Here is a 25,723-nt window from a genome sequence, read left to right as displayed (position 1 = left end):
ATTTAATTCTATATTAGAACCTGCTATAAACCCAATTCTTACTGTATGTTCCCTTTATACAGTTCTATTTTAGACTTGAAAGAAAGCAAGCTCCTTTTTTAGATTCTAGCTGGGAAGTTTAAACTATTTTTGGCAATAAGGGATAACATATTCTGACTATGCATACGTAGGGAAGTACTCTTTAAATTAAATGCCTCAGTTTCCTCATCTGTAAAATTGAGATAATACGATTTCCTACATTTTAGGTTGTTGTGAGACATTAAATAATGCAGATAAAGTGGTTGTTCCATATCAAGTACTCAATAAGTGCTAGGTATATGTTATTCTTAACGAAGGGTTCCCCATATTCAGCATGAAAGAACCCCCCATACCATCATGTCTTTCTGAATTATAAACAGGGTCCCCTTTATTAATATTGGCAAATGGTCTTTGTGTTCATTGCACTGACAGATCCTCTGTCTCTTCAACTCTAATCATCATTTTTATGATTAGGATAGCTAAGAGAAACAAGAACACCATTCCAGGCCCCCTTTCACTCTCTCACACACACCCCTATGAATCTGGCTTTTCTGTTCTGTTATCACATGTCTCTGCTTTCTCACTTGTGCTCCTTCCATGGCTAACAGAAGGCTTTCTTGCATCTTTCTGTTGCAAAACTTGTACCTTCATTTTTTATCTGAAAGGAGCCTCTGCTCATTGTAAAGCATGCAGAATTCATTGAATAATCAATTCTTTCTCAGTTCATTGTACTACCTCTGTTCATTTCCCTAGATCATCCCCAACCCCCCCCCCCCATACTGGGAATTTAACCCAGAGACACTTAACCACTGAGCCACTCCTTTTTTAAATATTTTATTTAGAGACAGGATCTTGCTAAGTTGCTTAGGGCCTCTCTAAGTTTCTGAATCTGGGTTTGAACTTGCAATTCTCAGATTCCCAAGCTGCTGGGATTATAGGCACATGCTAATGGGCCCAGCTCCCTAGATCATCCTTAATGCTTTACTCAACTTTCTTTCCTTCCACACACAATATATTTTCTCACAATTTCATCATAAAGCACATCATTATTTTACAACATCAAAATTGCTTTGCATATATGATGAAAATAATCGACTGTTTTCATTTAAAAAAAAAACAATGTTATTTATTCACACCCAAGTTTCTTGTTCTATATATTTCTAGAGTTCCTAAGGGAGGGTCCACATATCCTTTGTTTTTTGACTAACAGAATCTTTGTGGGCTCAGGTGGAACGGCTAATCCAGGAGCGTGGCTGGGAATTCATGTGGAATGAGCGTTTGGGATACATCTTGACCTGTCCATCTAACCTGGGCACTGGACTTCGGGCTGGAGTGCACATCAAACTGCCCCTGCTAAGCAAAGTAAAGGAGTTGGGGGGGTTTAGAAAGCAGTATAAGTGAGGAAGAGGATGAGTGTGGATGGGTGGGGTTGGACACTTCAAAAGGAGCCAGACATATTGGGACTAAAGGGTCAGGGGAAAACCTCTGAGCAGATAGGAACAGTCTTTGCCTCTATTGACCCTACCTCCAATCCCTATCTCCCCTCTAGGATAGCCGCTTTCCAAAGATCCTAGAGAACCTAAGACTTCAGAAGCGTGGGACTGGAGGAGTAGACACTGCTGCCACAGGCAGTGTCTTTGACATCTCTAATTTGGATCGACTGGGCAAGTCAGAGGTGAGATCCTAAGGGGTGGAGGTACAGGTCTATGGGGGTTGAGATAGTGACAGTGAGAGTGAGCCTCAGGATGTAACAGAATCTGAAGTGAAATTCAGGTTAAGCAAAAAGGCAATTGGAAATGAATTTCCAGAGCAGGAAAGTCAGTAAGTGCTAAAGAAAGAAACTCAGATTATGGGAAGCAGAGATCAAGGATTAGTGTCCTTCAGGTGGAGCTGGTGCAACTGGTCATCGATGGAGTAAACTATTTGATTGACTGTGAACGGCGTCTGGAGAGAGGCCAGGATATCCGCATCCCTGCACCTCTCATCCAAAACAAACATTAATTCCCTATCTCTGGCAGATGATTCAAGATCCCCAGGACTTCTTCCCATTTAATGGTGACCCATTCTACTTGTCCTTATCCTGTCTCAACCTCCAGCCCCCATCTTAGTAAAGACTCCTTGCTATGCTTCAGCTGTCTGTGTTATTTCTACTGGTGGGTGAGGGGTAGGGATAAACCTCCAGGAAATAAAAAGAAGCAGTGGAGTTGTTTATGATGGAAAGAGACTCCAGATAAGGCATGCCAGGAACACTGATTCCCAGGTGGGTGGAAAGCATTAGCATTTTACCCATATTTCTCATCAGCTTCCTGAGAATAATTGGGATGTACTTGCATTTGCACTTTATTCATTATGATGTAAGGTTTCTTGCTCAATAATCTCTCTTAACTGTAGAGACAGGCTCATAGCAGGTGCCCAGTGAAGCTGATGGTCAATACCAGAACCCAGGAGGACTGTGACCACTCCTGGAGGCCCGAGGCTGAGCTTCGCCCTATGAGGAATAGAGGAATATCACAACTCTGCTTCCCAGGAGCCAATGGTACTTGGAAACAAGTTCTCTTCCTATAGACCCCTTCACTCCAAGGATCTCCCTAGGCAGACTCTATGGGTCAGACAGCACCAAATTAGGGTTTATATTGTGAATCAGGATATAGAGGGTCAGGAACTCACCCTGCTGTTCTGGGCTCTCCTTCCCTTCATGCTGGGCCCATGCAACTGCTTGTCGCTGCTCAGGACTCAGATAGGCCATTTGCTCAGGAGTGACAGCGACAGCCTGAATACTGGTGAGACTTGATAGCTGGGTGGGATTGAACACCACCTGGAAGTGGGGATAGGAGTTAGTGTATACATGTAACTTTAGTTCTCCTGTTGTCAACCCAGACCCCAATGCAACAAAACTTACAGCAAATTTAGGAGCAGGGATGACAGAAATGGCCAGAGGGGTCAGCCCCTGGATCTGTCCCCGTAGCAGTGCTGAAAGAGCCAGGTCTGGGATTCCAGCTATTGAAGGAAGCAGGATTCATCTAAATGTTATAGATTGTCATGTCTCTTCCCTTCTCGTCAATCCTAAAACTTCCCTTCCAACTATTCCCAAATTTACCTTTTCTAACATTGTCTCCAACTCCTTACCTAAACATTTTCTCAGACTTCTGCTTTAAGAAGTCCAAAGCAGTCCTCCACCCAGTCCACCCATGATATGGAAACCAAATCCTGAAATTTAGCACCAACATTTAGAGTCCAGCCTCCCCACCTGCTATTGTGCCAATTTCAGTGAAGATCTCAGGTCCCCAGTTACTGACTGGGCCAAAACCACCAGGAAGCACAAGGAGGTGGGCCAGAACCTCCAGTTGTTCCTCAGAGCACTGGAGATGCAGGTTGCCCAGGAAGAGAGCTGCTTGGCTGTGGAAAAGTGGGAAGAAAGGAAAATTCAGCTTCAGTGATAGAGGCTGTGGTTAAGAGAGAAAGAGATGATTTCAAATGATCTCCCTTTTTTCATGGGACTACCCCTTCATAATCCTTCCCTCCCCAGAGAGCCCACCTTCACCTCAGCACCATCACCCATAACCCCTCTACAGGTGACCTAAACTCCCAACTGCTGATATGTTGTAGCTCCTCTGGTCGTAGTCCACAGAGCGTGTAACCCAGTGCTGTCAGGTGAATGAAGTCCAGGTGGCTCACATGCCGACCACTCTGCCGTAGGAAACTGGATACCACAGCCCGGAGCTAGAGTGGAGGTACAAGCACATAGGATAAGAGAAATCATGGGAAATTAGTGAATAGGGAAGTTATTAAGGGATTAGGTAGCTGCTACTGGACCATATCCTTAAAAAAAAAAAAAAAAATCCCAGACCTGGCTCTTTCAGAAGACCCAATGCCCGAGGGGGAAGGTTAAAGATACCCACTGCTCAAGAAAAAAAGGAGCGGGGGGGGGGGGGGGGGGGGGGGAAGGAGGCAAAAGAAAAAGAGGCAAGAGAGAATATTATGTGTCCAGGACCTCACTGTGAATAAATCACAGAGTTCCTTAGTAGCTAGAGTGAGCTATTGAGAAATGACAGAAAGAATGGTCAGGGAGGGGCTAAAGTTGTAAGTGGTAGAGTGTTTGCCTAGCACATGTGAGGCACTGGGTTCGATTCTCAACACCATACTTTTAAAAAAGAATGGTCAGGGAGGGTCACAGGAAAAAATTCCTTGGACTTTGGGTAACCTATAGGCCTGGGTCTATGGGATGGATTTTGGGGAAGTGGCAGGGAGGAGAGAAGGTATTACCTGGACAGAACTCCAGCCATCTATCTGCCCCAGGGTGCTCAGTACTCCCCAGTCTACCAGGGTCAGCTCTTGTAGCTCTCGTTCTCCTAGACCAATTAAGAGCCTGCCCAGCTGCAGGATCTGCTCAGGACGAAATCCTCGGGGGGGACCCCACAACTAGGAAAAAAAGAGGAATAATGTGAATGGAGAAAGCACTGCACTAGGAGTCAAAATGTTGGGTCTTAGTCTTGTCTCTAACCTTAGCTGTGGAACACTGGGCAAATCACTTGCCTTTTCTTTACTTTCCTCAACTGTAAAATGAGAGAATTGGATTATAGTTTCTGGGACTAAAAAATTAGAGTATCAATAGAAAAAAGAAAACTCTAGTCTATGAGTTCTAAACCTTCAAGTATACCAGAGTCACTGATGTATCTGTTAAAATGTAGATTACTAGACCCAACCTGAGATTCTTAGTCTAATATGGGACCCCAGGAACAGCATTTTAAAAACCTGCCACTCAGATAATTTAATACACACTAATTTTGATTCCCACTACTCTAGTCTCTGTATCCACTATTCTAGCCCCTTTCTTCAACATTGATCCCCTCTGATCTATTTGTGATCCAAAACCCTCTAACCCTTTAATCTCCTGTTTCTTCCCCTCTCACCCAACTCCCCATTTTCTTGTGTCCTATAACACTCTCAACCAACTTCCTCATGTTTTCCCCCCTGCAACTCCTACTGGCTTCTCTATCCCTAACCTGCTTTGCCTTGCCCATGGCTGCTCGTAGTTCTTCTGGCCCAAGTCCTGGATCTCCTGCAAATAGTGCCAGGCAGTCCTCAAAGTCCGAGAGCTCCATTTCAGCAATCTGTGTTGCAGACCAGGCTGCTGGGAAGGTCCCCCTTATGTCTGCACAATTTGGTACAGGTTCTGAGTAGAAAGGCAGGTCTGGGGGTCAGTATAGTATTAAAATATGCCCAGAGAGATATCTGTGGATGAATGACCTTTCCAACTTTTGGAGGGTGGGGTAGTGTAGGCAGGTATGAGTCAAGGAATGATTATGGGGTGAGATTTATAGGGCTCAGAGAATATTAGAACAATAAGTGATTGAAGAGGAACAAGGGCTGATTTCATAAATGCACTACTGAGGAAGTTGCCCAGTAATTTAATGACAAAGCTAAATTAGAATTCAGGTATCTAACTCCAAAGAATTTCTAGCTCCCAAGTAGTCTTCTTCCTTCTGGGGATCTCAGTACAGAGCTCCACACATAGCCCAGGAAGAACTGAGTTAAGAGTCCTAGACTAAAAACCTAATGGGTTATAAACTCCCAGAATCACAGAACCTTAGAACTAGAAAAGAATTTGAATATCATTCCTCCAATCATTTTGTTTTGTAAATTACCAAACCAAACCTGCTACCACAGATTTGTGAATTTGCTCTAAGGACTCACCACACCACTGAGCTAAAACCCCAGCTCTAGAGGCCAGACTTCTGACTGCATCATTGTTTGAGACCCTCTTCTGTATGGCCTGCTGGACATATGAGTATTTGGGTAGCTTCACCTGGAAGATCCTCAGCAGCTGGCCGCACAAACCCAGCTACCAGGGCTGCTTTCTTGGGAGTAAGATGTGGCCCCAGACACAACTGTCCAACTCTGCTCTGTTCCCAGCTATGCTGCTTTTCTAGAAGCCGCTCCAGGGTCTCTGGACCCAAAGCCTCCTGCATGACAGAGGAAAGGGAAGGTGGGGAGAGCCACACAGGATCAGGGCCAGTTGCTGCAGCTGCTATGTCTGTCAGCAGTACTTTCCAGAATCAGACTGCACACTTTTTGGCCTAAGATCCCCAATACCAGCTTATAGTCCCCTCTGTGCATTTACTCTCCTTTGTTCTTTCATCTCACCCTGGGGATCAAGGAAATATCCTCAGTAGACAAAGTAAATACTAGGCGTCCAGCTTGCTCTACTTCATCCTGGCTCCAGAACTCTGGTTTCCTGGGGGACAGGAAGAAGATCATGGGCTAGGGAGCTGAGGGAACTATGGAAAAAAAGAGGATATGCTAGGATTGGGAGAACTTAGGACTTAAGCAAATGGAATAGTCTGCCCCTGAAGATGATGGTTGAGGGGCTGGGTATAGGGTAAGTTAGAATTCTGAAGTTCTCAAAGGTCCATACCCAAGAACAGGCTCCTGTAACAGCAGCCATCCCAGCTCTGTAGCAAACGTCTCTCCTAGGCAGAATCCCTGCAGCTGACTGAGATGGGATAGCAGGATTGGTAGGGGAATTCGCCGTGTGCTCTCTATCCCTAGGAATCCAACCAAGGGACCCAGTTTCTCCAGCACTTCCTCTGAGATTGGGGTCTCCTTTGGAGCCTGGAGAAGAGTATCAATCCTTGGACAATTTATCCCTGACTCAGAGTACCAGCCTCTTTGATCCAGACACCAAGCCCCTTGACCTTCCCTCCCTCATGCTCCCAAGTTAGCATCTTTGTGAGTTCATTGCCTTTGTTCACTTTTTAAAAATAGCGAATGAGCCCAGATATGAGGAGGCATAAAGACTGAAAGGTGGAATCCAAGAGATTTTTTGAACTTCAAGGGGTATGGACAAGAAACATGAAGCAGATTATCAAGGAGTAGAATCAAGAGGCAGATTAAGGGGATAAGGCCTTATACATAGGAACCTATTTAGTAGCAAGGAGAGGGAGGTGGGGGTTAGAACACAGAGAACACTGTTTGAAAGGTACACATTGCCAAGGGTAACAGATCTGAATCTGGAAGCGTGAACTCTTACCAGGTTTTGTAGTACCCTCTCTGCCAAGGCTGCCTGGTGGATTGGGGTCAGTGCTAGCAGCTGCTCTGGAGCTCCTTGTATCAGCTCTACCACCAACATAATAGATTCATCAGACAGTCTGTCCATCAACTGGATCCTATTATAGCAATTAAACAACAGGTACACTCACTTGGAACTGAGCCAAGTTGAGAAAGGGCCCCACATTCCCCAGATAATTTATGTGACTAGATCAAGCCTGTGACCATGAACAGGAACTGATATCAAACAGCCCTGAACAAATTCTCACTGTTTGCTTGAAGGGAGAGAACAAAGAGAGTGACCTATTTCTTGTCTTCCTAAAAAGAAATAACAATCTCACCTGATCTAATGGACTCCAAAGCTCTAGATATTAGTTATTAAAATTCTTCACACCTTTTCACAAATGAGGATTTCTGATTCATGGTCTTAATATTTCACCTCATCCATGCCCTTGGGATTCTGAGTTATCTCAGAGAACCAACATATTTAAATGGATTTGAATGGCATTAATAAAAACAAAAACAAAGCCCTTTTGCCCAGAAATCAAAGTAATATCCTGTACTCTGTAAAAGTTGCAAATTCTGGAACTGGGCCAATTATATACAAGAGCCAAAATCGATGGAAAGGTATATAAAAATGCATATATGAAGTCAACAGCTTTTTTACCATCACCACATCCCCTGGACCACTGTAACCCTTCCTTCTCCAGCTCTGACTTACAGTTCAGATGGCAGTGAGGTGAAATAGGATCAAAAAAATGGGAAAATAAACATATCAGGGAGATATTCATAAGCTCCTAGGATCTCTGTGATGGAGAGGGCTTAGGTTCATCTGGTCTTCCCGACCCATACTTGAATCTGCTCTATAGCATTTCTGCCACAGAGCCACCCAGCTTAGGATTGAATAGCTTCTATGGTTGAAAACTTGGACTGGAACCACCATTTGACCCAGCTATCCCACTCCTCAGTTTATACCCAAAGGACTACATACTACAGTGATGCAGCCACATCAATGTTTATAGCAGCTCAATTCACAACAGCTAAACTCTGGAACCAACCTAGATGTCCTTCAGTAGATGAATGTATAAAGAAAATGTGAAACCTACATACACACAGACCCTGGACTATTACTATTATGGCATTTGCCGGAAAATAGATGGAGTTGGAGAATATCATGCTAAGTGAAATAAGCCAATCCCAAGAAACCAAAGGCTGAATGTTTTCTCTAATAGGTGGATGCTAATTCACAATAAGGAAGAGTCACTAGAAAAGAACAGAGTTACCTTAGATTAGGTAAAGGGAAGTGAAGGGAGGGGAGGGGAAGGGATGGGGGATAGGAAGGATAGAACAAAACAGACATTTATTACTTTATGTATATATATGACTGCATGACCAATGTGATTCTATAACATGTACACTCAGAAAAATGAGAAACTATGGGGCTGGGGTTGTGGCTCAGTGGTACAGCACTTGCCTAGCATGCCTGAGGCACTGGGTTTGATCCCTGGCACCATGTAAAAATAAAATAAAGATATTATATCCATCTACAACTAAACAATATTTTTTTAAAAATGAGAAATTATATCCCATCTATGTATGATATATCAAAGTACGCAAATATATTCTACTGCATGTATAACTAATTAAAACAAATTAAAAATTTAAAAAATTGCCACAAACAAACAACTAACAAATAATCTCAATAATTACAGAGTTGTGTTAGTTGTTGTTGATGTGTTTTATTAAAACTCAGAAACCATTTTTCCTTTCATTGCCTTGAAATGTATGATTATCTAGGTCTTAGTAGCAAGTGAATAAATTCAATCAGACTTTCATAAAAAAGAATGCACTACCTTAGTTTTCCACATATTATATAAAAATTTGTTTTTAACTCATTAGTCCTTGTTAGTACAAAAGTACCAAGCCAGGTGCAAACTTCATGGATCAGCACAGCCTTTATTCAGCAATGAAATCACACATCTGATAGAGCCACTTTCCTGGTAGAAAATGAGCTACTGGCTAAAGAGGGAGTCTTTATATAGCCCCTAGCTCTTTTATTATGGGTGTGGATAAACTAAAACCTATTTACTCCTATTTGTTTTTGCTATATATAGGTTACTCTGAGAGGTGACTTAATTATTAACAGAGCATGTCAGTTTGAGCACTCAGGAAGCGGATTTGTGAGAATTTGAAATTTTACTGGGCAATATTTTTACTTGGAGAAGAATGGAGGGTCTGGGGTCAGTGTTCAGTGCTTATTTCTTTATCTTCAGGGTCCCATTGTATTGTCACTGGGAAAGGACTTATTTGGGGATGAATCAATACTTTGGCTTCCTTTCTAAGGATTGTTCTGTCATGGGGAAAGAATGCACTGGGAAAGGATCAATGCCATCCACGTGCTGCTCTCCTCTTTATTCCCTCTTCCCAGACCACACTATTTTGGAGTTTGTCATTTTCCATATCTTACAATCCTCATCTTGCCTATGGAACTATTCAGAAATATGCCCTTATACATTCTATTTGATAGCCCCTCAGGGATTTGAAAGCATTTTTCATGTTTTTCATATATTTTCTCCACTCCTCAACATATAGAGAACACAAAGCCCTAAGAAGATTACAATCCTTTGGAAATTGTAGTCTGCAGAGCTGTAGTCTGCAGAATTGGACCATTGCCTCCCTCATTTCAGATACTCTTATTTGATTAATGTGACCTGGGTTATATCAAGATTACTTGGCAAGTCACAGCAAAATGTTGTCTCCCTCCCCTGTCCTATGCTGGGGCCATATTCTGGGAGCCAGGCAATACACAAAGCAACTTTGAATAGAATCCTCTACTTTGGGCTATAAATGATATCAGGAAACCACCATACAGAAAACTGCTTCCTCTTGGGCATTTCCTAAGGGCAGATCTTCTACTTGAGCTTTCTGAAGATCCAGTACCTCCAGCCATAGAGCTTACGGTAAATCCAGTAGTAGCTTGGTGTCAAGTTCACTCAGTTCTGGCCCCAGAGTAGTCAGTTCTGGCTCAGGCATTGTCATCCTCCGTTGGAGTTCCACCCAGATGCAGGACCTCTGTGGGACAGGGTGGGGAAGCAGGGTCAGTATAGAGCCAAGCATGGGCTGCACCCAGGGTCCCAGTCTTGGTGTTCCTGCTAGTTACTGCCCAAGTACCCTCTCTTACCAGGTTCCCTCGAACCCCAGTGGGCAGTTGATAGAGCATGTGTATTACTTCAAGAAAGTCTACCATTGAGTTGATCTGCTGCAGAAACTCACAGGACATGCCTCCTGCCAGGTTTCCCAGAGCCCTGTGGGAGTGGGAGTAGGAGTGGGTAGATATAACACATGCCACAGCCTGTCTGCTCCTTGATATCAGCACTCTTAACACAAAGACAGATGTTCATTTATGGTCATTTACAGTTGGAGAAATGTTCATACACATATCTTCTCATTAACTTTCCCTAATATCGTCATTGTTTATCAGAGAAGAAAATAAAGATTTAGAGAGGTCAATTGACATTCCCAATATCAATCTACCTGAAGTGTGGTAAACAGAGACAAGAACTATGTATTTAAGTTCTGAAGCCCCTAGCTCTTTTATTATGGGTGTGGATAAACTAAAACCTATTTACTCCTATTTGTTTTTGCTTGGCCAATGGCTCTGAAGTTACCTTGAATTAAACAAATAACATCAAATGTCTATTGGGAGTTTGTATTGGCTAGATACTATATTAAATATCTTATAGGACTTGTTATTGTTTTTAGTTATAGATGAACACAAATACCTTTATTTTATTTATTTATTTTATGTGGTGCTAAGGATCAAACTCAATGCCTCATACATGCTAGGTAAGTGCTCTACCAGAGTTACAAATGCAACCCCTGCCTTGTCATTACTACCTATAAGGTAAGTACATTTTAATTCTCTTTCTATTAAAGAAAAGGTTGACGCTTGGAGAGGTTAAATGACTTGCCTAAGAGCACAAGTAAGTGATGGGGACCTGAACTCAGCTCTTCTGAGTTCCTTAGCTCTAAGTCAGGATGGGCATGGCACTGTAAAAAGACAGAAGGGCATGGGGGTGGAAGAACCAGAGGAATGCTGATGAGACTGGACTATGAATTATCTATCCCTGTATCCCCCCTTGCATATCATAAGGTACCTGACACATGGTAAGAATTTTAAAAAAATATTAGTGGGGGACTGGGGATGTAGCTCCATGGTAGAATACTTGCCTAGTGTGTACAAGGCCCCAGGTTTGATCCCCAGTACACACACACACAAAAAACGTCAGTTAGATTAAGTTGACTGCTCAACACAAATTACTCACTGCAGATTCCTAAGGGTCAAGTTAGTGGGCACCTGCATCTTCTTCCAGAGAAACTGTGCCTACAAGAGAAAAAAAAGAAGAGTTGCTTCCCAGCAAAGATAATGCCTAAGATGTTAGGGACTCAGTTCTGCCTCTCCACTCTGTAGGCCAGACCAGTCCCTATTTTTCCAAATAAAAGACAGAATGAGAGAGAGATTTGATTACAAATTACCCTAGGGATAAGCCACCAAATAGGGTAAAGGGTGGGTAAAGAAGATGGAAGAGATTGAGAGGAAGAAGTAAGAGAATTACCTGCTGCTCAGACCATGGCAGCTCCCGGTAACGTCTTCGGTTTGCCAGAAGAGCCGCAGTATCCAGTTGTAGAAGTTTTAATGGGAGCAGGGGAAGCAGGCAATCTGGCCACGTGGTGGGGATGGGCTGCTGGTATGATGGGCGTAGCAGTGTAGTAATAGGTGAGAGGGTCTGCACTCAGCCCTCAGAGAAGGGGAATCACAGGCATAGAAAGGAACCAAAGCTAGGATAGTTATGGAATGGCATTTGCCACTATAGCCATGAATACATAAAAATCTATTGTAGTTAAGGGTTGCTGCTAGTTGGGCACCTGATAAGCTAATGTCCCTTAGTTTCTCTGAATCTTGGAGTTTTCATCTCAAAGTGTGGTGGTTAGCTTAAAAATTTTCAGGAACTTCTGGCTTTGACATTGTAGGATGATGGGATCATGCTGTCCTGTATCTAGAACTGGGAAGAACTACTAATATCTAAGTGGGGACAGAGCTAATTTGAGTTTTCAGACCACTGCAAGGCAAGTGTGCAAGGCAACACCATCCAGATAGAACTGCCCCAGGACACAGAGAGGAGCTCAGTTGGGAGATCTCACACATACCTGACCAGGGATACACACAGCTGCACTGGCACCTATTGTACCCATATTTTTAACACCATCTTTCACCTGCATGAGAATCAGTAATGTATTTGTGTAAGTTTGTATGTAAAGTAATTGGTAAGTATGGGGTAGGGAGGTTCCCTGATTATAAGAAATTTGCCCTCCTCCCAACTGGCACCCATATCCCTGATGGTCTCATCCTTCCTACACTCATACCCGAAAGGTCTGCAGCAATGCTGCGGTCTGGCAGGCAGAGAGGCGTGACAGTTCAGGGGCCAGGCAGGAACAGGCCCCAGTCAGTACTCTCCTAGGAATGACCTGGAGGGTCTGGGGACCGAGACCTGGCAGCAGAGAGTGCAAGGAGCAGAGCTCCTCCAGGGACAGCTGAGGAGCAAGAAAGACAAGAGGTCTGAGGAAAAAGTAGAGTGGTGGGAAGACAACAGTCACAGTGCAGCATGGCAATAGGTACGAGGGGGACTAGAGGGAAGCCTAAAGGGGACAGAGATCTCCAGAGGGCTGCTACTCACATCATGTCTAGGGAGGAGCCGTCCAAGGAGCAAAACAGCCTGGAATGGGATGAAATAGAAAACAATAGTCCTCAACAGGTTCCTAGGGCCTGTTCTCCAAAACTTCCAGCTCCCTCTCAACCATCCCCAGTGACCAACATGAGTCAGGGTCCTTCTTGAGCTAAGGAAGAGGAATGAGGACGACTCTATTGGGATAGGGTTCACCTTTAGTGCTCACCCAGGGGAAAAAAGGGGCTGATATTGTCCCTAAATGTGATTCTCTTGACTAGGGCTCTAGAATGTGACACTAGAGAGTAAGGCAGGCCCACCTGGGCAGGTGTGACACTGGTTCCCTGTAGGGCAGGAAGCATAGCTCTAAGCTGGGGCTCTGACAGCTCCTGAAGGAAGCGGAGGCCCAACTGAGGGAAGAGAGGGGCCCAGACTCGAAGATCCCTGGGGCTTAGCACAGTTCCTCCAGATGAGCGCAAAACCCCCAAAAGCTCATACGCCACCTGTAACCAAAGAAGGTTTGAGACTGGAGAGACAGACAGATGGATTTTAACCTCCTCTTTAATACCACACCCAGATTTCCAAGGACCTTTCCTTGGAACCAGGGATGGGACCAGAGTAGATTAAGTTAAAAATGGCAAAGGACGTTTTGGGGGTACCACAGACCAGGTAGAGTAGGGCCAAGAAGAGGTAGTAAGAGGTAAGAATGACCATGGAGGGAGAAATGAAGGTATCAGAGGTAGGGAAGGGGTTGGTATCTCTGTGCTTGAGCTTGGTTGGTAAAATCAGGCAAGTCATCCACACATCTCAGGGAAAAGCTGGAGTTTTATAGGCCTATGTCAAGGGGCTTACCCGTCCTTCTGGGCTGAGGGTCCCATTGGCTGCACATTCCAACAACCCCTGTTCTACTGGTCCCATTGGATCACTCAGGGGTACCAGACTCTGCAACTCTTCAGGGCTCAGGAAACAGGCAAGGGACCCAAGTCTGAGAAGAGCATAAAACTGGCCTTCATGTGATTAATGAGCCTAGTACTAAGATAGGGACTATGTGAGTATGTAGCATAGGCAATTTGATGCATAAACTAGGAAATGTGGGCACCATATGTAAGTGTCTCTCCTGGAGCCCTACACTGCCTAGACCCGTTATGTACTCTCTTTCCCCTTCCTTCCTAGAACACCAATCCACATGGCAGCTGTACCTGCCTCTCTCTTCCTCTCCCATCTGGTCTGATCATTGTTCCCACAAACACTCACCTGCGTACCTGCTCCTCACCATCCTCAACACTCTGATTCACCAGGCTGCGCAGCACATGTCGGGCATGCCCTGGCCCAAGACCTGCCACTGGCCAGCTATCTTCCAGGGCCTGGATCTGAGATGGGGAGGGTCATCCTGTGTTGGGGCACTATAGGACACTTACAGGGAGGGGCCCACTAGGAGACATGTCACTGATTCCTATCCCAACTACCAGAAGACAGGCCAGTCAAGTAAAGAAGATGATTTTCATACCTGGTGAGGGCTGAGCTGCAGAAAGTTCTCCAGAGGGAGGTGGGGGAGCAGGGGCAGTACTGCCCACAGCAACTCCTGGGGCCAGGCAGGCACTTCTCCAAACAGTTCAGGAGCCAGAAGTCGTTTTGCCAGGGCCTCCTTTTGTTCAGTCCTCATCCCTGGGCTGTGATTCCGGATAGCAGCCAGGCTATGGAGAATAATGAGTCTTAACCCTTTACCTATTCCAAACTATTGTCCCCTGATTTTCTGTAGCCATGCTCTCATGGAAGGAAAGGAGACTGTCATCAATTTAACAGGGAGGAGTTATGAATAGGGCTACTAGGATCATGGGGATGGCCTGATACTAATGAAAACTGGAGGAGTGGTGCTTACACACTGTCATTGGCCAATAGAGATGGTGGGAAGCGCATCAGGTCAGAGACAGCCAAGAAGGGGATGAGTGGTGACAGGTCAATGAAGAGCTGGGAGGTCAGGCTTGGGTACCGCTGGAGCAGCAGGGCTGTCAGGCGACCCACAGCCTGCTCCTCGGATGGGGGCACCTGGGAGACACAGGAATGGATGCTAGCTCTGGAGATGCTCGGTATTCTTGCCATCTCCTCTCTGGAGTTGCTTCTCCCACTAAGGCAAGCCTCTGGAATTCTAGGTTCCAAGCAAACTTCATCCCTAGATTGCCCTCCATCATTGCTCCCTCCTCCCTCTATGCCCACCTGCAACTGGGCCCAGGAACGATGCATGAGTGTCAGGAAGCCCTGTGCAGCCTCCATCTCTGCTGAAAGTACCAGCTGCTGGAGATTTTCTGGGGGCATGTGCAAGTATGCCTGGGAACAGGAGATCATGGTGGGCATGATCTCACTGGACAAGGACTTCAGGCAATGGCTGTCACCCAGTCCACCCCTGTACCCCTCCACCTGTTACCTGCACTAGAATCTGTAAGGCCCAAACACTCTTCTCCCTCTGTAGCAGATCCCACAGCACAGGCTGGTGGGGAAAAAGACAAGATGCCAAGATAGCCTCTCTTCTGTCCTCCTGCAGCTTCCCCAGGTACCCAAACTCAACGTTGGAGGGATGATTATCCTCCATTTGAAGCAAGTATGTGTGTCTCTTCAGAGATTGAGCCCCATTAAGTCTGGGTCCATGTTCTAAGCTTTTCCATGTCCTCTCCCATGCCAGGTCCACAGTTGGCTCAACAAGTATTTGTACATCTAAACCAAATTACTACCAATCTACCGGATTCCATTTCCTTGAAGCCAGAGCTTAAAAAAGGGGGCCCTAATGTGGGGTCAAGGATCTTTATAAACCCAATAGAACCTAACAAAGTGCCTTGCACATAACAGATACTCAATGAATGAAATATGGTATTTAACATATTTTAAGCCCTTTCACTCTACAGAGAAGAATCTGAAGCCAGAAAAACTGATCTACTTATCTAAGATCACACTAATTTATGGCATAATTGAACCCAGCCCAAGCCTTCTGATTTGTAGTCCCCCTGAATCTTTCTCATTCCTGATTTACCTTCCTATATACTGCCAACCCCCAGTTCTAACTTGTAGGGAGGGGATTAGAGCCCTCTAACTTGATTCCTCTTCTTTCTGGAGTAGAAAGGGGGAGAATGAAAGAATGAAAAAGAATAATTATAATATAACATTTATTGTATGCTTATGTATCATACAGTGAGCTAAGCCCACAGCATGTCAGCATGTATTATCTCATGTAATCCTTACAAGCCCCCTAAGGGGATTGGCACCATTATTACTCCTAGTTTATAAATAAGAAGAGAAAGATATTGCTCAGAGAGGCTAAATAACCTGTCCAAGGTTGATCATGGAACTAAGATGTGAACCGGAGCCTGTCAGACTCTAGAATTGTGTGCTTACATCACTGTAAATACATTCTCCTGCCTCTCACATTGAAGGAATTCACCTGGAGGTCCCTCCCTTATTCCAGGAATTTTCCCCCAAGGAAAACACTCACACTGAAGCAAGACAGCAGCTCCATCTTGCTCATGCCAGAGCTAAGGCTGATAGTGGGTTCGAAGTCTGCTGGGGTTGGTTGTTCCTGCTCCAGGTACTCCCCAACTGTCCGCAGCACACTGCGCCGACCCTCTGGGCGGAAAGCATCCCAGAAGGAGCAGTTGTCTGAGAGACTGGAGAGCAGCAGGGCCTGGCCCAGCATCCCTTGGGCCTCAGCCCCTCCAGCCTCTGGACCCAGAAGAAAGGCCAACAGGCGCAGGAGATAGTGCAAGCGAGTGGGGTGGGCAAGGGCCGGCACAGAGGACTGACAGCGTGGTAATTGGGATAGCATGCCAAGCAGGAATGGGCCTGGGGCCAGGCAGAGTGGAGATGGACCCAGAGGTGGCAGAGAAGGCAGAAGGGGACCTAGTAGCCCTTCTAGAAAGCAAGTGTCATTGCCTCCACGACTTATCCTGCACTGGCCTGCTAGCCAAGGCCAGAAGGGCACCAGGGCCTCATATATGGTGTCATTGGCACAGACCATCAGCAGGAAGCTGCCTCCATCTGGGCAGCGTTCTCCACAGGGTCCAATGTGGCAGGGTGGGAAGGCAGTGGCATCTGAGGTTGGGCCCTGGCACACATGCTGAACCCAAGCCTGGTTGCTGGGTGGCACAGCCTGTAGACTTGCCTCCACACACAGTCGTTCAGCCCACAGAGTCTCATTCTCCAAAAAGCAGCCCCAGAAGATCTCTGGGGTGAGGGGTACAGGGGGCAGGCCTTCAGGGCAGCTGGTGGGAGGTGGGAGCAGGCCAGCACAAAGCTGCTTTACCAGGCGGCGATTGGGGCCAGATAGGACTGAAAATGAGAGGTTGCTACAGATTGCATCCAGAAACTGATCAGGAAACTGGTCATGGCAGGCCTGTAGCCAGCCTTGGGCACCTGGTGCCCATGAGACTGCATACCACACAGCTGTCTGGCAGATGGCAGCGGTGCTGGGAGGGGGTTGTGGGGTGGCAGGCTTGGCATGCTGGCAGAGCAAGTAGATGGAGAAGTTGGAAATGCTATAGGGTGGTGCTGGGCCTGAGTGATTCTCGCAGAGGGCCTCCACAGAGATGGCTCGTCGTTGGCGAGGGCTGAGGTGGGCTGAGGGCTGGGAAGTCCTGGGCAGAGGCACACCGGTGCTCAGGCAGTGGAGGAGGGCAGGAGGTGGGGGTGGCGATCCAGATAGGAAGCCCAGTGCCTGGACATCCCAGGAAAGATTGTGCCGGATGCCCCTGGGTGCAGAGGGAGGAGCAGGCAGGATCTGGTTAGCTCACATTTCTTCCAACTGAAGAGTATGACCCTACCCCAGAGCCCTGCAGGGGGGCGTGAAAAGCATAGGCTTTTCCAAAAATGAGGTTCCTGAGTGTAGGTGTTACTGGGTTAAATGCTAGAATGAAGAAAAGGAGAGAGCTGTGCTGCCAAAGCACAAAATCATCTAGGAACAGCCCCAGTTGAACTCCGTTCTGTCTACCTGACTCCTTCCTTTCTCCTTTATTCATCTGGTTTTAGGTAGCTTAAACTCAATCCTTGATTGGCCTCATATCAGGAAATCTGCCTAGCAACTGAATATGCCTAACTACGCTGACACTGATGTACTGAATTAGTAAGGGACTAGAGGAATTCAGTCTTTCTTCTTTTTCCATCCCCCATCTTTATTAGCTAAAGTTTATTAAGCCAGGTACTGTTCTAAGCAGTTTATACATACAATGTCAACTCATTTCATACCTTACAACAACTCTGCAGTAACTAATATTATCATCTTTATTTTACAAATGAGGAAACTGAGACATAGACTATGTAACACGCCCAAGGCCACGTGGCTAGGAAGAGATGGACAAAGAACCCTAACCCAGACATTCACACTCCAAAACCCCTAAGCCACACTCCTCCCATCAGTTTTCTCCTTGGCTCTATAGGTTGAAGTCTTCAGCCTCCAACTCCAGAGTTCCCAGGTCCAACCCCTCAGAACTGGTCTTTTGTTACTTACCAGAGAAGCAGCTGTTGAAGGTTACCTAGGAGGAAAAGAGCAAGAAAGAGAACTACCCCAATCTTACCCATCTTGCTCTACCTCATCCAAGCCCCCTACCCAGCATCACTCACCTCCCTGGCACTGCCCATTGACATCAGGCTCTGGCTGGCCCAGAATGGAAAAGACCTCATCCTGCAGGGAGTGAGTGACACGGAGCAACCCTTCCTGGAAGGCAGCATAGAGGGGAGCCCCCACTGTGCGTAGCAGACCACCCCAAAGAGCTTCCTCAGAGCCCAACTCCCCTGCTGGGGTAAGCAAGCCCAACAAACCCTGCAAAAAGTGAGGAGCTGGCTCCCTCCCATTGAGACCTGTGGCATTGGTGGTGTCCACACTGGACTGCACCTGCACCAGGGCCTGCCAGCGTGTGCCCTCTAACAACAGCAGCAGAGAAGGCAACCAGTCAGCAGCCAGGACACAGTCAGAGGGACCATCACGGGTGCATGGGGGTCGTGTAGGGGCAGGGGGCCCTCCAGGAACTAAGGCTCCCAGCAGTACCTCCACAAGGCCACCCAGCACACCTGCCTGGTGCACCAGGAAGTCCCGGGGAGTTTGTTCCTGTCCCAGCAGAGCCAGCACATCCCCCAGCAGCCCTAGCATTGGCTCCCAGTCTGGGCTGCCTCTCAGTGTCACTAGGAAATCATGGAGCCGGAGAGCTGGGGGCTGGAGAGGTGGGGGCTCTCCCACTGGTCCTTCCCCCATTCTCCCAGACTCAAAGGAAGAAGAAATGTTGGCCAGGAATGCAGAGAACCGTGAACGGCTGAGGGAACTCTGGGGAGCCTGGTCCAGAGTAGAGAGGAATGATTTCAAGAGAGAGAGACCAGGGTCCAGGGACTGAGGTCCGGTAGGGGTCAGAGTCACTGTAAGGAGAGAAACCAGAGGTCACTAATAAGGAGAAAAAGCCCAGTCAGCCTTGCCCCTGAACACAATTCCCTGCCTGCATGTAAAGATGAAGTGAGGTCCCTTTCGTTGGCAACAGTCTCTGACCCTCTTCCTTGTCCCTTTAGTATTTTTTTTTCCTATCTGGTTAACCTACACATTCTTACATCTCTTTCTAAGCAACCCTCCCCTTAATCCTCAACAATGTTCTCTGTATCTCTCACCTGTGCAGGACAGCAGCAGGAGCAGCAGTGAGGGCCAGAGGCTCAGAGCCATGTTTCCAGGTAAGCACTGGTACTAGAGGTGAATTCTGGTTATTCTCACCTTGTGTGGAATAGCCAGGTGAGGGCAGGGCACTATAGGCAGCCCAAGGCTCCACTGACATGGTAGTGTGGTCTTTCAAGAAACAATATCTGTAACCTGACAGCAGGTTTGTCACCTGAGCCACTGAATACCTGATCCTTTAGCTCTGGAAAGGGTGTGTTTCTGTGAGAGAAACCAATGATAGGAGATCCCAGGAGGCCCTTGGAGGAACCCAAGGAGTTATTTTGAGTGAGGAGCCAGGGATGCAAAGAGAAGTAAGCAGACATAGAAACAGAGAACTGGAGATCATATGTGTAATCTGGGGGTCTGTAGAAAAATGTAAGAAAACAAAGAGGATGCAAAGGAGCTTAAAAAGCAAGTAGGATTCAAGGAAATTGAGGAAGGAAGGAGGCCACAAAGAAAGGAACTGGGCAGTCAGGTATAATCTGAAAGGAGGAATGATGCCAGACATGGTGCATGGTACACACCTGTAATTCCGGTGGCTCAGGAGGCTGAGGCAGGAGGATCACAAGTTCAAAGCCAGCCTCAGCAACTTAGCAAGGCCCTGTCTCAAAATAAAAAATAAAAAAGGGCTGGGGATGGCACTTAGTTGTTGGTGCTCCTGGGTTCATTCCTTGGTATCAAAAAAGAGGGGAATGACAACAGAGGTCTGGCCCAAAGATGCATCATTCAGAAAAGGGAGCTGCTTTATATTCAACCAAGAACCCAAAAATGTTAAGATATGAACAGGACCCAGAGATCACAGAGACCAAACCTTTCAATTTACACATCAGAAGAAAACAGACCCAGAGAGATGTGACTTTCCTATTAGACATTCATATATTTGGGGTTTCTCTTTGTCTCTGGTTCTGTAGCCTAGGTGAAAGTCCTATAAAAAAATCTAAGAGATAAACCAGATTAATCACTGTTCAAGGAGTTACTATTCCCTCTTGTATTGCTCATAGACTCCTTGGATTGCTCAGAAGGATCCTATTCAAAATAAGCTGGTGATCAGGGTTAAAAGTTATTTCTATCTCTCTTTATATCTTTCCAAAGCTCTTTACTTGACTCCTACTCTAAATAATAATTAACACTGAGGTTCCTCCCAAACCTTTTTTTCTGTCTCTCTTTTCTAAGCACCCTTCCTCATCTTCTCACCAAACCTACACATTCAACTCCATTATCAATACTGAGAATCACAGAATTTAGAGGTGGAAGTGACACAAAGAAATCTCTGATACAAAATTCTCATTTTATACACAAGGAAATTGAGGCCAATGAAATGAAATGATTTGCCCCAAGTTACTAAGGGAGTTGGGATAGTGCTGGAATTTTCCAAAGCCAGTCAAAAGCAGGGACCCGGGAGATGATCGGTTGTATCATTTTTTTTCAATATTTCCCTTTTGTTCATCAAGAGTACCCTATCTGGGGCTGGGGTTGTACCTCAGTGGTAGAGTACTTGCCTGGCATGTGTGAGGCCCTAGGTTTGATCCTCAGCACCATAAATAAATAAATAAATAAATTTCCATTGACAACTAAAAAAATATTTTAAAAAAGTACCCTATCTAATCTGAAAAGCAGAGAGGAGAATCAGAGAGAAAAGATGACTTGTATTGCCAAAAGCTTCCTAGTTTTTGGTTTCAGCTCATCCCGCAGTTCACCTGATTTTCTGCCCTTGATTCTATAATAACTCCCTTATAATAAATTCCCAATCCCACCCCCCTTTTCTTTTTTGCTTAGGGAGCAGCAAAAAATAAGATGGGCTAGGTTCAAATCCTGGCTCCAACATTTACTAGCTGTATGTTCTTGGGGCCATTTCTAAACTCCTGGGTCACAGAGATCTTTTATACAAAAAGTAAAAGTTACTAGTATAGAATTGTAATGAGGATTAAATTCGAAAATGCATTTAAAATACTTAGTAAAAGAGCTGGGGAATATCTCAGGGACAGAGAACTTGCCTAGCATACATGAGGCTCTGAGTTTGATCCCCCACCACACAAACACACAAAAAGGTACTTAGTACAGTGTCTCCATTTGTTCAACAAAGATTAAGCATCTATTTTGCCATGTGCTAGTACAAAATATTTACTGTTACTATTACTATTGAGAAACTGATGTGACTCCATTTTTGAGAAACCAGCCTCTACATCAAAGCCTGTCCAAGGAAGGGGGCGTGACCCTTGTCCTTGGAAAAAACCCACAGACCACTCCTAGGCACATACCCACCCTGCTGAGTTGTTTGTCTGCAAATAACAAGAGACACCAGGTATCCCTGACTCAGTTAGGCTAAGTGAGGACCCATAGCAACCCCCAAGCAACCACCAATAGGCATGAGACAGGGAAAATATCTAGGATGCCAGATGACCCCCTAGTAGTTTATGGTGGTTGATAACTTGTTGGGAAACCATGTAGTTTAGCACGTACACCCATCACAGATTAAACCAATCAGTTCAAACAAATTCTCCTCTTGTATTAACCAATCACCCTTACCCAACTTGTTCCCGCCAGTGAATGTGCAAATCAATGTTAAAAGTTGTTGTTTGACTTTCCTGTGGTGTGAAATGATTTGCTATGTGATGTTGTGATGCATAGAGTATCCCCCAAAAACCTATAAATCCTCATTGAACAAAGGACTGGGACTTACTCCTCCGGATCTTTGTGTCAGAAACGGTTGTGAGTCCAGGCTCAAGCTTGCAATAAAGACTCTTGTGTGATTGCATCGGATTTGGCTCCTGGAAGTCTTTTGGGGTCCCACGAATCTGGCATTATACTATTATCAGAGTAATAGTAGTGTTGCTGTTAGTATTATTCAGAATGAATTATTTTATTTAAAAAGAGTCTTAGTTAATATAGAGAATTATTAGCCAGAAATAGTATCTTGAGTAAAAGACCTTTAGAACAAATATAGTCACCTCTTGATATTCCAGGACCCCTCAAGGATACCAAGATCTGCAGATGCTCAAAATCCTTATATAAATGGGATAGTATTTGGGCTGGGGTTGTAGCTCAGTGGTAGAGCTCTGGCCTAGCACATGAGAGGTTCTGAGTTCAATTCTCAGCACTATATATAAATAAATAAAATAAATGTATTATATCCACCTACAACTAAAAAATAAATATTAATTAAATAAATAAATGGAATAGTATTTGCTTATGACCTATATACATCCTCCTGTGTATTTTAAATCATCTCTAGATTACTGACAATATCTAATACATTGTAAATGCTATACAAATAGTTCTTATATTGTTTGGGGAATGATGACATAAAAAAGTCTGTATCTGTTGAGCACAGATGAAATTTTTTAAGAATATTTTATACCCATGTGTGTTGAATCTGCAGATGTGGAACATGTGGATACAAAGGGCTGACTGGATAGAACATTTTGAGTCAAACAGGGATGAGAACAATGAGGACTCCCTCAAACCAGATGCAGAATTTTCTTGGCTGTCCACATGATGCTGGAGTAAGCAGTTGGTTAAGTAATTATCTTGCTAATAAGAATTTAGACTATATGCTAACCAAGAGCTTAGAGTTTATGGCAAATTTATTAAGCTTTTTGATTATGTTGATTACTAATAATAATTTGCTAAGGTTCAGCAATAACAAAGTAAGTCCCAATCTGTAAATGATCAAAAAGAAAGACAAACAGAACCAGCAAACTGAAATTACAGGGGTCCAGAACAAAAAGTAATCATGTGTCCTGCTAAAGTGAATGGATGAGACTGGTAGAATGACTGTGATCTGGCAATTGGAATGGATACACCTGGGGAAGCCAAAGGAGCTGAGAACCCTGAAATTTCCTTACTTCCCAAAATGTTCCAAAAGGGCACTTGCTGACTGACAAGAATAAATAACTTTCTTTGTACAGTAGATTATTTTTCTCCCTTTTGGTTTGATTTTGTAACTAAAATGTTTGTTACTTACTAGAAACTCAAGTATTCCCCACATTTTCCATATCCCTTGCAGTTAGGTGAGCTCAGGTGATGAGTTCTGTCCAGCAGATTGTGACTGACCAAAGAATTTAAGAGCAGCAAATTATCCTTCTTAACAATCTTTCTGTTGAGGCAACCTAGAAATTGCACTTTGAGACGGTAGTGTTATAAGATCTGAAGTTCCAACTCACAGCATTTATAGTAGATCCTCATTATTTACAAGTTCTGTGGTAGTGAATTCACCTCATCACTAAATTTATTTGTAATACCAAATTCAATATTTATAGTGCTTTTGAGGTTCCTCACAGACATGTGCAGCACTGTGAAAAGTTTGAGTTACCTGACATACAAATTGCCAGTTAAGGTCAAACAAAGTAATGGTCTGCCTTTTGTTTTAGCTCTATATATAGAGAGAGATATAATATATATATCTCTCTCTATATATTTTTTTTGGTGCCACATTTTTTATAGCTTTGTGATTTTTGTTGGTGATTTCGCTGTTTAAAATGGCCCTCAAGCTCAGTGCTGAAGTGTTGTGTGGTATTCTTAAGTGTAAGTAGGCAATGATGTGCCTTACAGAGAAAATGTAGTTGTTGTTGCTTTTTAATAATTATTTTTTAGTTGTAGTTGGACACATGTACATAGTACATGTTTAGGTGGACATAACACCTTTATTTCACTTATTTATTTTTTATGTGGTGCTGAGGAGTAAACCCAGGGTATTGTACGTGTGAGGTGAGCTCTCTACCGCAGAACCACAACCCCAGCCCCAAGAGAAAATGTTTTAGATAAAATTCATTCACAGGCAAATTATAGAGCTGATGTCCATGAGTCCCAATGTCAACAAATGAACACACATTAAATAAAATGTCTTTAAATAAAAACACATAAGGAAACAAGTTTATGTATAATAATTTGATAAAAATGTGGCCAGAAAGACTGGGGTTATGGCTCAGTGGTAGAACACTTGCCTAGCACGTGTGAGGCATTGGGTTCAATACTTAGCACCACATAAAAATAGATAAAAAGGGCTGGGATTTTGGCTCAGAAGTAGAGCACATACCTAGCATATGCGAGGCCCTGGGTTTGATCCTCAGCACCACATAAAAATAAATAAATAAAATAAAGATTGTACCCAACTACAACTAAAAAATGAATATTTAAAAAATAGATAAAATAAAGGTGTTATGTCCACCTAAAACTAAAAAATATATTTTTTTAAAAAAATGTGATGAGAAATCTCACAAGAGCCTAACCCCATATTTCCTATAGCAGTGATGGTTCAGTATTCACTAATTCAGTTGTTTGCACCAACTTTATAGAACATAACTACTGCAGAGGTGGGGATATAGCTCAGCAGTAGAGTGCTTGCCTGGCATTCATGAAGCCCTGGATTGGATCCCCAGCATTGAAAACAAAACAAACAAACAAACAAACAAATGAAAACTACCACCATCAACAACAAAATGAATAAAACTAGTTAGAATTTGTAGTGCAAGATGCAAAAATGGCTGAGGACCACACGTTTAAAACTTGGAATAAAAATAAAAATTTTTTTAAAAAACTTGGAAAGAAGAAGATGGCCAGCAAAAACCAAGTAGACAAAAACCAGCTACAGGAAAACCTAAAAAGAGGTCATACAACCAAAAAAAGAAGAAAAATTTAACCCACCAAGTCCCATTGTGCCTGAGGTGGGACACAGAAAAAATTAAACTGAGCAACAAATATACTACTTATGTTAACTTTTGAAGTAAACATCATGTTTTTAGAGTTATATTCTTTTGAGAAAAGTAATAGGTGAATGATTGGGGTGTCAGAAAAAATATATTTTTTTATATTTGTGTTGCTAGGGATTGAACTCAGGCCCTTGAGCATGCTAAATCTACCACTGAGTCACATCCACAACCCTGAATATATATATGTGTGTGTGTGTGTGTGTGTGTATATATATAAATATAAATGTGAAAAATATACAAAGGATATATGTTATGATTTCCAACTTATTTTAATGTACCTGTGTCAATTTCTTTTTTTTTTTTAAAGAGAGAGTGAGAAAGGAGAGAGAGAGAGAGAGAGAGAGAATTTTTAATATTTATTTTTTACTTCTCGGCGGACACAACATCCTTGTTGGTATGTGGTGCTGAGGATCGAATCCGGGCCGCACGCATGCCAGACGAGCGTGCTACCGCCTGAGCCACATCCCCAGCCCTACCTGTCAATTTCATTGAAATATTTGCAGAATTAAAAACTTTGGACTTGATGAGTTAATAAAGGTAAACAATCAAAACAA

At 44.2% G+C, this 25,723-nt stretch overlaps 2 protein-coding genes across 5 annotated transcripts in view; one reads left to right on the top strand and one right to left on the bottom strand.

Annotated features, from left to right (window-relative positions):
* The window catches only part of LOC101959371 (creatine kinase U-type, mitochondrial), a 30,043-nt gene extending 4,320 nt beyond the window's left edge, over positions 1-25,723 (top strand). Inside the window, exons 9-14 of one of the 4 annotated variants that reach the window (XM_078049698.1) lie at positions 1,246-1,380; positions 1,568-1,693; positions 10,883-10,911; positions 19,427-19,478; positions 22,841-22,964; positions 25,477-25,723. In XM_078049698.1, the coding sequence (XP_077905824.1) occupies positions 1,246-1,380; positions 1,568-1,693; positions 10,883-10,911; positions 19,427-19,478; positions 22,841-22,957 (459 nt within the window). In that variant the 3' untranslated portion in view covers positions 22,958-22,964; positions 25,477-25,723. Of the gene's footprint in view, positions 1-1,245; positions 1,381-1,567; positions 1,694-1,902; positions 2,150-10,882; positions 10,912-19,426; positions 19,479-22,840 lie in introns of those variants that run through there. The other 3 variants (XM_078049697.1, XM_078049695.1, XM_040274233.2) reach the window with 3 other exon arrangements.
* Strc (stereocilin) lies at positions 2,116-19,470 on the bottom strand. The gene is made up of 29 exons (XM_040274237.2): positions 19,419-19,470; positions 18,390-19,175; positions 18,277-18,301; positions 16,270-17,521; positions 15,211-15,273; positions 15,003-15,113; positions 14,668-14,834; positions 14,296-14,482; positions 14,043-14,158; positions 13,641-13,773; positions 13,109-13,291; positions 12,801-12,839; positions 12,490-12,657; positions 12,274-12,339; positions 11,682-11,807; positions 11,391-11,449; positions 10,247-10,370; positions 10,025-10,137; positions 7,049-7,184; positions 6,434-6,630; positions 6,163-6,253; positions 5,825-5,981; positions 5,022-5,191; positions 4,282-4,437; positions 3,596-3,738; positions 3,266-3,414; positions 2,918-3,015; positions 2,686-2,833; positions 2,116-2,506 (listed from the first exon to the last, which is right to left on the bottom strand). Exons 1-29 carry the CDS (start codon positions 19,468-19,470, stop codon positions 2,418-2,420), a joined length of 5,304 nt encoding a protein of 1,767 aa, XP_040130171.1. The 3' UTR covers positions 2,116-2,417.

This window comes from Ictidomys tridecemlineatus, chromosome 5 (assembly GCF_052094955.1).
Source record: "Ictidomys tridecemlineatus isolate mIctTri1 chromosome 5, mIctTri1.hap1, whole genome shotgun sequence".
Classification (NCBI taxonomy): Eukaryota; Metazoa; Chordata; class Mammalia; order Rodentia; family Sciuridae; genus Ictidomys; species Ictidomys tridecemlineatus.
The sequence above is the reverse complement of the archived record's forward strand: the minus strand, read 5'-3'. Positions and strand labels throughout refer to the sequence as shown.

Coding starts and splice junctions, on each gene's coding strand:
- Strc (XM_040274237.2), bottom strand. CDS start 19,470: ATGGCTCTGAGCCTCTGGCCCTCACTGCTGCTCCTGCTGCTGTCCTGC. Junction 18,302..18,389: donor CAATGGGCAGTGCCAGGGAG/GTGAGTGATGCT, acceptor TTTTCCTCCTAG/GTAACCTTCAACAGCTGCTT. Junction 10,371..11,390: donor TTGACCCTTAGGAATCTGCA/GTGAGTAATTTG, acceptor CCACTCCCACAG/GGCTCTGGGAAACCTGGCAG.